Source organism: Diabrotica undecimpunctata, chromosome 3 (genome assembly GCF_040954645.1).
Source record: "Diabrotica undecimpunctata isolate CICGRU chromosome 3, icDiaUnde3, whole genome shotgun sequence".
In the NCBI taxonomy this organism is placed as follows: domain Eukaryota; kingdom Metazoa; phylum Arthropoda; class Insecta; order Coleoptera; family Chrysomelidae; genus Diabrotica; species Diabrotica undecimpunctata.
The window spans coordinates 150,557,411-150,569,093 of record NC_092805.1 but is presented as its reverse complement, the minus strand read 5'-3'; the positions used below and the strand labels follow the sequence as shown (position 1 = coordinate 150,569,093).

Below are 11,683 nucleotides of genomic sequence, written 5' to 3'. Positions count from 1 at the left end.
CTCAACAAACCATCTTCGAAAACCCAACTTGGGTAGGATTTTTGCCGCTCAGAACTTTCGTAAATTCCAAAATTTGTGCTTGAGTTCTGGGTGGCACTTTCTGTCTGTGGACATGGACTATAATTTCAGTAATTTCTTAGATAGGCTTGTCTGTATTTTCAATAAGGCAGTTCCTTTAATTACAACTATAAGGCATATCAGCAATTCATTATTTATGACCAGTCGATAAATCTGAACTGATCCACACAGTCAGTAGTATCCACACAATAAATCAAAAGCAAATCTTCAGGTAGTACTGATGGACTTGTTACAAAAATTTTCTTAAATCTCCCAAAAAATGTGTTGAATGTCCTGGTCTCAATAATTAATGATTCCTTTAAAAAAGGTATATTTCCAGAGTGCCTAAAGACAGCCATTATTATTCCTCTTTATAAGGGTAGTGAAAAATCTAATGTCTGCAATTATAGATCTATTGCCTTACTACCGATAGTATCCAAAATTATTGAGAGACTTATAAAACCCCGACTTTTTATCACAATCAATTTCTATAGAATTCGAGGTATTTCTTTAAATATCTTACTTGAGGAATAGGAAACAACTAGTTAGAGCAAATGATACTGACTCTAGTCACAAAAGTATTGTATGTAGAGTACCACAAGGCTCAGTATTGGGTCCTCACTTTCCTTATCTTTACAAATGACATCACTAACTTAAAAATCGATGGAAAAATTTTTCTTTTGCTGATGATACCAGTATCAGTTGGAGAAACTCTAATATTGCAACTCTTCATGCAACTATAATTTTTGATCTCCTTAAAATAAAAACCTGGTCCAACTCTAATTTACTCTCTTTCAACGTGAATAAGACATTAGTATTATTCTATAAACAGCTTTCGAAACCCTTGCTTCTTAATAACAGCCAGATTAGTATCGTTGATTCTATAAAATTTCTTGGTATTTTTACAGACATCAACCTTAAATGGTCGCATTAATTCGATTTGTTAAGTAAGAAACTACCCTCAGCCTACTATGCAATAAGGTCTCTTTCTAAGGAAATCAATTTAGCATCTGACAAAATAACATATTTTTTTTGTTCGAGTCTCATTTTCAATAAGGTCTTCCTTTTTAGGATTCTAGTACATCTACTCAATCTGATGTTAATAATAAGAATAACAGATTGCAGAAGCTACTTCAAAAATCACGGGATTTTAACTCTTCCATCTTTATATATTTTAGAAAGTGTTTGCTTAATTTGTAAACACGTACGTGTTTTTCCAACAAGACCTAGAGCCATGACTACTCCACCAGGAATTCAACCTTGGATGTGTATTTACCGATCCCGTCTAATGAGTTAGTAAAGAAATCAATATTATATTCGGCAAAAAAATTTACAACCATCTCCCTTTGCAACTTCTTTGTTTAAGTTCCGTAAAATGACAAAAGCCTATCTACCTGAAAGTCCATATTATGCAGTAGAAGAGTTTCTTGATGAATAGCTTTATGTACAAGTAACTAAAGTTTTTTTATATATATTTGAATATCACATGCAGCTACTTAAACTTATTAGTTTGTAAAGTTTTATTACGCAATTTGCAATTTATTTAAATGTTGCAATAGATTGTATATTTTTTTATCTTTTATTTTGTGATATTGACGATTTATGTGATTTTAGTAAATTTTAATTGTTATTGTTATAAAATTGTACAATTTTCAGTGACAATAAAGAATATTTCTATTCTATTCTGTACCCTGTAAACAGAACTTCTTCTAAACTCAGAATTTCTTAGAAGTGTTGTATTGATTCATTATTTTACGAATGTATTCGCCAATAACTGAAATTACTTCTTCCTGACGTTTTCTGACATCTACACACTGCAAAAATTTTCAAGAGTGACCTCTATATGACGATCACGTACATTTTTTGATAAAACCCAACTTCTAATGGTACAGAGCAACCTAGTTAAGAAACTCACTTGTACATTTTATTTTTTACAAGTAGTTTAGGAGAGAGTTAGGTCACCATGGCCTTTTCATTTCTCCACCCAAGTTTTTTATGTATTTTTGGCTGCTGATGACGAATTTCGGGTCGGTGGATTTCGATACGAGTGGTCAAAAAATTGTTATAAACAATTTAGTCGTTTATAATGCTCTAACTCGTAAACTGAAAGTGCTAGAAAATTTTATCAAATTAAGTTTGTTCCTTAAAATTGGTCAAAAAATATAAAAAAAAACTTTTGTGAACCCATCAGAGCTAAAAAGGCCACGGTGACCCTTAGCTGGCCCCTGGACTAAAGCTAAAGACTACGATAACAGCAGTTTACCGTGGGTGCCATAGCACCTTCACGCAATTTAGAAGGGGCGGTGAAATGAGGTATGGTGCAAGTCTGACCCAGAATCAATTTTCATCTTACTTAAAATAATTGTAAATTCACATACCCTTTGGGTAAAAGTTTTGGGGTCCAAAAACAGTGATTGGTAAATCCACATATTTTCTTCTTCTTTTTTCTTTCTTTTTCTTTTTGTGTGGACATGACACTTTTTTTTTTAATATGCCTCCAGTGAATTGTCATTCCATCGTTTTCGTAGTCCTCTTACTGATCTTCTTCGTACTGAGAAACCATCTTTTGTCGTCTTTACTGCTCTATTTGTTATCATTAGGCTTATATATGATCGTTGCATTTGACTCTTCCCTTTCTTTTCCAGTCCTTAACGTTCTCCACCTTGTATCTCTCTCGTATATCTGTACTTCTAGCTCTCTCCCATAGGTGTGGTGGAAAAATGGATGGTGTGCTACCATCCATTTTTCTAAGGGTGTTCATCTCTGCTATTTCTAGCATTCTTTTTGTTTCTCTGTGTTAGATAGTATTTCTGTAGCTTGTGTTATTATTGGTCTGATGTCAATATAGTAAATTAATGAAAATGAAATAATAATAGATCAAGGTCCCACTGCAGGATCACTACATTCATAACGTAGTTAATCATAATATGTACATTTTATTTAATTTAAGTAATAGTAATTAAGTTTTAAACAACGATTTTATTTCGTTTATTTAGTTTTTAAATAAATCACGCTGCTCATGATGGATATGCATGTTTTTTTTATATCAAATTAAAGCTAATTTTTTTCTTAATATGATGAAATAAGCTTGCCTGAAAAAAAATGGTCGCAAATTATGGCTGCCAGCTGTCAAAAGAAAGGTCACGAGGTATCAAAGAAAAAGTAAATAAAAAAATAAATTTAACGTGCAACGACACTGGTTTGATAAGTGAGATATATCTATCGGCACATGATTTAAAAACTCACACAACATACACTTCAAACCAGTAGCTGTCTTTTACTTTATCTTTGATACTTCGCGTTTTTAACCACTGGTTACCCAAATTTGTGACCATTTTTTCTCAGGCAACCTTATATATTCATTTTAAGAAAAAATTAGCTTTAATTTTAGCTTTTAGCGTATTTTATTTAAAAAATAAATGAACTAAAAAACATTTATGTTCAAAAATTAACTACCTTCTATGAATTTAATTAAAAATATATGAGACCAATTTTTGACTAGCAACCTAATATCAATATAACATCCTAATTTCAAATGTATGAAAATATAAGTTTGATTAACTACGTGTTATGAACGTAGTGATCCTGTAGTATGATCTTAGACTATAATGAAAACTGAAAAAAATTACTAGCTTGGACATAAATATAAGCGAGTGATTTCTGATAGTTATTTAACCAAGTGTATTAATAAGGGCGATTAACAATTGAGATATATTAACGCGCGAGCGAAGCGAGTGCGTTAATGTTCGAGATTGTTAATCGCCATTTTAATTTAGGAGTTAGTTACAAAACTTTTCCGTCGACCATACTTTTCAGAAATAAAAATATCTTAGTTTAAATTTTTATTTACTTAACGATAAATAATGACATACAATGACAGACAGTACTTACAGCGGCTACTTCATTTTAAATAATTTGTTAGTGGGAATATAAATAGGTATGTTTGGTTGCCTACACCACAGGTAACTGCCAATCACAGAGCGTTAAATGTGGTTAAATTAATTTATGCAAGCAATGTATGTTGTGTTGCCTATAATAAAATCGTTCATTAATAGAAAATCATTCATTAATAGGGGTCATTAATCAATGATTTTGAGGGTGTTAAAATTGATCATAAATGGATGGTCGACGGAAAAAAATATAAAAGTTCGCATTGGTAAATATTGTCAGAACGTATAAGTAAGTAAATTTTCGTCTTTTTTTTCTTCTTCTACTTTTTCTTCCTCTTTATAAGCAAATAAGCAATTAATACCTCTATGGAAGGTTGTCATTCCATTTTTTGCATTGTCGTCCGATACTTCTTCTGTCAATTAGTAACTTATCTTTTGCTATTTTGACGACATGGTTCTCCTCCATTCTGCTTATGTGGTTATTCCATTCTTTTTTTCTATTTTCTGTGTCCATTCATTTATACACCTTACGTTACATTTTCTTCTAATGTCTTCACTTCTCGTTCGATCTCTCAGCGTATTTCCTTTAATTTTTCTCAGTTCTCTCATCTATTTAGTTTCCAGTAACCTTTGCGTTGTGACTGTGTCGGGTCTTGTTTCTAAGGCATATGTCATTATTGGTCTTTCACTGGCTTTATAAATTCTTGACTTCATCTCAGTATTATTGTGTCTGTTTCGCCATATAGTTTTATTAAGGCATCCTTCAAATCTATGTGCTTTTTGTACTTGATCTCTCACTTCTTTGTCCAGGTCTCCATAGCTAGACAGTGTAATTCCCAGCTATTTTATTTCCATTACTTGTTCAATACTGATGCCATCAATTTCTATTTTACATCTGGTTGGCTCTTTGCTGACTACTATTGTTTTAGTTTTCTGAGATAAGATTGTCATATTAAATTATTTTGCTCTTATGTTAAATCTGTGGACCAATCTTTGCAGACCATCTTTATCTTGGGCTATCAATATTGCGTCGTCTGCGTAACAGAGTATTTTTTTTTCTTTGTGTTCCATTCTGTATCCTCCTCCGTTGTTAACGCTTTTGATGATTTCATCCATCATCAAATTGAAGAGCATGGGGCTTAATGAATCCCCTTGTCTTATTCCGCTGCCTATTTCTATAGGTTCTGTAAGTTATCCATCCATTCTGACTTCCATTTTGTTGTTTTGGTAGACGTTTTCGATAGTTTTTATAATATTTAGGAGAACTTCTCTATTATACATAAGATGGATTACATCTTTGACTCTTACTCTGTCAAACGCTTTCTTTAGGTCAATCAGACACAGAAATGCTGGTTTATTATACTCTAGCGTAATCGGTTATTAAACTCTTAGCGGTTTATTATACTTTCTCAGTAATTTGCTTTGCGAATATCGCATCTGTACACGATCTTCTTAAAAAAGTAAATTTTTTATTTAATATATTTTTGAAATTAACCACAAATCCAACGAAATATTCCATTTCACTTTAGGACTTCCCGTTCGGAAATGGGTTTTGTGTTTTAAATGTATTTTGAAAACCAAGTTGGAAGTCGAAGTGTCAACTAAAATATTTTTAAGTGAAAATATATAAAAAATATATTAATTAAAACTGCCACAAGAAAATAATATTCGCAGAACGACAAGTTTATGTACAGTAATCATGTAAATTTTTATTTTTATTAGATACACAGAAAAATGGTGATGGCATATACAATTTTTCTCATAAATGCTCTTCAAAAATCTATTAGTTTTACAAATCATCAATGATTTTATTTTTTCTATACATATTCATAAAAATATATTTGTTAAAATCTGAAAAAACACTCAATCGCTATTTTCTTGCGAAAGTAACAGTCCCAGCTCGATTAAGTATTATTTCTGAATATAAATAGCACAGGCGGTGCGTGAGAAAATGCTAAGAGGATTAATTACCCTAACAGATTGTGCACTAAGCGTTTTTCTAGGAATTATCTGATAACGTTTGAAAAGAGAGGTTTGTAGAATATAAAGAACAATTAGTCTTGATTATTAGCGCAATTTCATTATTAAAATATGTTTTTATCTCATTTTCATCTATATAATTTTCTTTCCGTATTTCTTGCGTTTTAAAGTTTAGAATGAAACACGATCATATATATTTTTATCTCTAATCTTTCGATCTCTCATAATTTAAGCTATACCTGTTATCAATAGTGTAGTTTTACCTCAACTTTGTTTTTCTGTTTTTGTACATTTAAGGAGTTTTTATAATATCGAGCCATCGAAAAAATTAGAGCGAGTCTTAGACTAAGCCAAACTGAATAAATATTGAATAATTTAAACAATCAATCCAATCACCTAATTGTTTTATTTCTTTAACGCTTTCAGTCACGCTACAAGAAATAATACGAATAAAAACCTAAAACTTGACAGCTTTTTCTAGTATTTTTTTTTTTAATTATTATACATATAATTTGGCTAGAACAATTTTGGCTTTTGATTTATTGAATGTCCTTCGACAAGGACAACGTTACTTTAGGTAGTCACAGTAAATCCGCAGGAAGAAAAAGTTAAAACCTGAAATATATTGAATTATCGACAAAAGGAAAAACACAATCATATTATTTTTAATGATACATATGAAAGCAGTTGTTTCTTTTTCAATTTTCATTCATCTGACCGCGGAAATTTATCCCAACATTGAGATTATTTATAAAAGCATAGACACTCAACATTAATAATACACACATAAAATATAAAATAGTGAACAAAATACATTTTAAAATTCTTTAAAATTTAGGTAAAAATAGTAAAAATTTTGTTGTCATCTTTTACTGGTGTGTTTTAACTCTGGCACATAGAGAACAAAAAGAAAAAATCCTATTATTAAAAAGTAATTAGGTGTACTTAATATCATATTTCTTTTTAAGAAATACTAGAGGCCCATCTTAGGTGATTTTAATTTTTAAACCTGTCTTAATGGTATGCAACATGTTATGCATATAACTGTAATTTGTGTGGGTACGCGTGCAGGTAGATATTAATTTTATTTTGGATGTTTTTCCAGTAAGTAACAATAAATGTTGCTCAGTTTATCTATGTTAGACTTTTTATTGATGTAAGATGTACTCGATTTTATGGAACACATTCCCAAGAAAACACGTTTTGAATGGTGAAAACACATTTTCTATTGCCAAAATACAGGAATCCTCGAAATTAAATTCATGTTTCAACGTTAATGCATGTTCTGTCAATGCACATGCATTTATTTTTTTGGTTTTTATATCGCTACGATGTGAGATCACCCTACTGTGAAAATTACGAGATGATTCTCCTATATATATTTTGTTACAATTATTACACGGTATAGAATAAACAACATTCGATGACTCCTGTATTGTGACAGGATCTTTTGTTTTTGTGTATAACTTCGATACCGTTTTCACATTTTTGGTTGTAATTTTTAAATCACTAACATTTTTGAAGATGTTCATTAGCTTCGGTGTCAAAACTGGAATGTAGGGTAGGCAACCATAAGTTATTTTAGATGGTATCACTGATATGTTCTGTGTCAATGTCAATTGTCGGACCTCATTGTTATGAAAATTTTGGTTGTCAGAAAAATTCGAAGGAAAAGGAGAACCGAAAATGAGTTTATTTAACAGCCCTTTGGATAGGAGTTCTCTTGTAATATAGATCTCAGCTTTTTTAGTCCCTTGTCTCTGAACTCCATTTGTGACAAGTTGATAACCCTAGTTTTCAGGGCCAAAACCAAGTTTGTTTTCATCTTGGATGGATGTTGAGAATGAAAGTTTATAAAACGGTTACTAAAACAAGGTTTACAATACCACTCCGTCCTTAGCATGCCATCATTGCCACGATGGATTAGCATGTCTAAAAAAGGAATCATATTATCAGCCTCTCTCTCAACCGTAAACTTTAGGTGTTCACATTGGGCGTTAAAGGTGTTTAACACATCAGTTACTTTGTTTTCAGGGACCGATAAAATCAAATCATCAACAAACTGAAAACTAGGGTTGCTGCAACCTAATAAACTGTGTTGTTTGTTTATATTGACAGTCACTAATATCCAGTAATTCTTGTATATATATATATATATATATATATATATATATATATATATATATATATATATATATATATATATATATATATATATTAATGCCTTATTTAAATAAAAAACTAATTTTTCTACTATTATGCAAAAAACTTTAGTTGTATCTTTCTATCGTAAAAATCAGCTCTTTTATTACTGTTGTAAATATAAATATTAAGACTTTGTAGAACCTTTATCAATATTGCCACATTATTTATTACTATTCGTTTTTTATTGCATGGCAACGTGGTAGTAAAAGTTCATTGATATTTTATTATTAAACGACGGTCCAGATTCTGGTTGCATTTATCGGTTCACTGTTCTTACCTTATCCTAGCCAAAACAAAACAATTTATATTTTTAATTTGTTTTCTAAAAGCTAATCAGGTATTGGCAAGTCAAAAACAAAGTCACTGATTTATGTGTATTTTAGGCCATTTGTAGAGTTTTTATATACTTCTATACAAGATTACAATAGAAGAATCAGTAGTTTATAGGAACATTTAGGAAGTTTTTCAAAATATCATACTTACTCAATGTAGCGCTAAACTTCACTACGGTAATGCAAAATTAGATTATTCGGATAGTTAGATAGATAGACGTTTATTGTTATTAAAAACTACAGTTTTATAACAATGAGTTTAGTAATTACAGATTATGATAACTAATCTAGTATATAAGTGTTAACCAGAGCACACTAGTCCTCTCCCGAGGTCAAAAAACCTTTTTAATTATATACTAGTTCGCTCTGAAGACCACATACTAGTTCGCTCCCATGGTTAACCTTCCACGGTTTCGCGCGGACAAAACCGCGCCGATCTAAACTTCTCAATTTTTCAAAAACTACCCACCCTTTTTTCTGGTTCGCTCATGTACCTCCCACAAATGTTAATTGATCTATTCATAGTATTCATACCAAGCGTCAGTCGCATCCTGTTCGTTGATGTAAAGGTATTACTGATTGAGGACAAATTCTCCGCGCGCCAACCGTGTTGTTTTGAAATTTTGAACGTTTGTTAGTTATTGTGCATTTTAAAATTTATGCGTATGAGGCAAAACAAGAACGTTCGCAACATCTAATGAACGAATACCTTTGAGTCGGCGACGATGACGAAGAAAATAACATAGAACAAATGGATGAAAATAGTAATACAGAACAAGAAATTTCTGATACGGAAGGTGCTATATTGATGGTTTCTGCTGGACCTTTCTTTCTTGGTAAAAACACAACTACTAAACATATTCCTCCAAGAAATGTTAGAACACATTCAGAAAACTTAATTACGCATTTGCCAGGTGCTAAAGAAGTTACCAAGAATTTAAAAGGTGAACTAGGTATTTGTAAATATTTTTTTAACGACACCGTGATAAACATTATTGTTGAATTTACAAACATACATATTAAACACTCCCAAGAAAACTATAATCGAGAGAATAACGCAAAGGAAATAGGTGCTTTAAAAATTCGTGCTTTTATTGGTTTACTCTATTTGGCAGGTGTTTTGAAAAGTGGCAGATTAAGCACAGACGAACTTTGGAATAAAGACGGTTCAGGAAGTGAGATGTTTCAACTAACAATGTCCAGGTACCGATTTAAATTTTTACTACAACACCTAAGGATTGATGATACAGATTTACGTGAGGAAAGAAAACTATTAGATAAATTTTGTCCAATACGAGAGATTTTTGAAATGTTTACTTTTATTTGCAAAAACGGGTGTACGCCATTTGAATACGTCACAATAGATGAAAAATTGGAGGCATTTAGAGGTCGGTGTAGTTTTAAACAGTATATACCTAATAAACCAAATATTGGATTAAAAATTTTTGCACTAGCAGATTCCAAGACCTTTTATACCTGCAATTTGGAGCCATATTTGGGGCAACAACCACCAGGTTCTTTTGTTGTAAGTAATTCTCTATCGGAACTAGTAAACAGATTATGTGAGCCTCTAAGATGAACAAAACGGAACATTACTGCGGACAATTGGTTTTCAAGCATACCAATAATCCAAACCTTGCTTCGTGATGATAAACTTACATTTCTAGGAATGTGTCGCAAGAATAAGAAGGAATTACCTCATGAATTTTCTAAACCCATAAGCAGACCTATTCGATCCAGCATGTTTGCTTTTTATGATGATATGTCTTTGGTGTCCTATATACCAAGAAGAAAGAAAAACGTACTCCTCCTGTCTAGTTTATATCAGACGACACAATTGATGAGGATTCCATAAAACCCGAAATAATTCTTGACTACAATTCTACAAAGGGAAGAGTTGACACAGTATACAAGTTATGTGCTGCCTATGACTGCACTAGGAATACTCGACGATTGACAATGGTAATTTTTATTCCGTGCTAAATGTAGCTGGTATAAAATCTATGGTCCTTTTCTGTTGTAATAACGAGATTCGTTGTTTTAATTTTTAATAATTTTTTTTAGAATGTATTTCCAATATTACATATTTTGCTCAATGCATTTGCAAAATGCTCAAGCTAAATAGTTGATGAAAATCCACTTAAATCATTTCCGAAGATAGTAGAATAAATTTACGCCAAAAGGTTTGACAAAAATATATGCGGACAAATACTTCGCGCGCCAGCCGTGGAAGATTAAGCGGATTTTAGTATTAAGCGGAAAGTATTTATCTAAGTTCTAAGAAACTTAATATCAGTAAAATTGGTACTGTAACTTTTGGATTTTATATAGAAATTATATAAAATATTGGTTGTTACACATTTATATTTAAGACAGTGGAATTAAATTATTTAGATTATCTTCTTCTTCACGTGCCATCTCCGCGACGGAGGTTGGCAATCATCATGGCTATTCTGATCTTAGATGCTGTTGCTCTGAATAGTTCAATTGATGTGCATCCGTACCATTCCCTAAAGTTACGCAACCATGAGATTCTTCTTCTTCCTACACTTCTCTTGCCCTGGATTTTCCCTTGTATAATCAATTGAAGTAGGTTGTATCTTACATTACGCATAACATGCCCCAGGTATTGCAGCTTTCGTGTCTTGATGGTTTCCAATACTTTCATTCTTTTGTTGATTCTTCTCATGACTTCGTTGTTTGTTACATGCTCAGTCCATGATATCTTCAGGATTCTTCTATACACCCACATTTCAAAGGCTTCCAACTTTTTAGCAATCGACGCGTTAAGTGTCCATGCGTTTATCCCATAAAGCAGAGTCGAGAAAATACAGCACCTTGCCAGCCTAACTCTTAAGTCCAATTTTAGTTCTCTTGCACAAAGTACCTTTCTCATTTTATTGAAGTTTGTACGTGCTTTCTCTATTCGAACTTTGATTTCTTTGGAGTAATCGTTTGTGTGATTAATTATTGTGCCAAGATAGTGGTAGTTTTCAACTTGTTCTAAAGCACTACCGTTAATTGTCAGGCTTTCACCATTATTTTGGGTTTTTGATATCCTCATAAATTTGGTTTTCTTGGTGTTTATTGATAATCCATATTCCTCTCCATACTCAACTATCTTGTTCATTAGCTTTTGGAGGTCTCAGAGGTTGTCTGTTATTATGATAGTATCGTCCGCATATCTAATGTTGTTATTGGTGTTCCATTGACCTTGAT

At 31.9% G+C, this 11,683-nt stretch overlaps 1 protein-coding gene across 1 annotated transcript; it reads left to right on the top strand.

The window, feature by feature from the left end:
• Positions 1 to 9,215: 9,215 nt before the first annotated feature.
• LOC140436086 (uncharacterized) lies at positions 9,216 to 10,043 on the top strand. The gene has a single exon (XM_072524794.1). It carries the CDS (start codon positions 9,216 to 9,218, stop codon positions 10,041 to 10,043), a length of 828 nt encoding a protein of 275 aa, XP_072380895.1.
• The last annotated feature ends 1,640 nt before the right edge of the window (positions 10,044 to 11,683 follow it).

Coding starts and splice junctions, on each gene's coding strand:
- LOC140436086 (XM_072524794.1), top strand. CDS start 9,216: ATGGATGAAAATAGTAATACAGAACAAGAAATTTCTGATACGGAAGGT.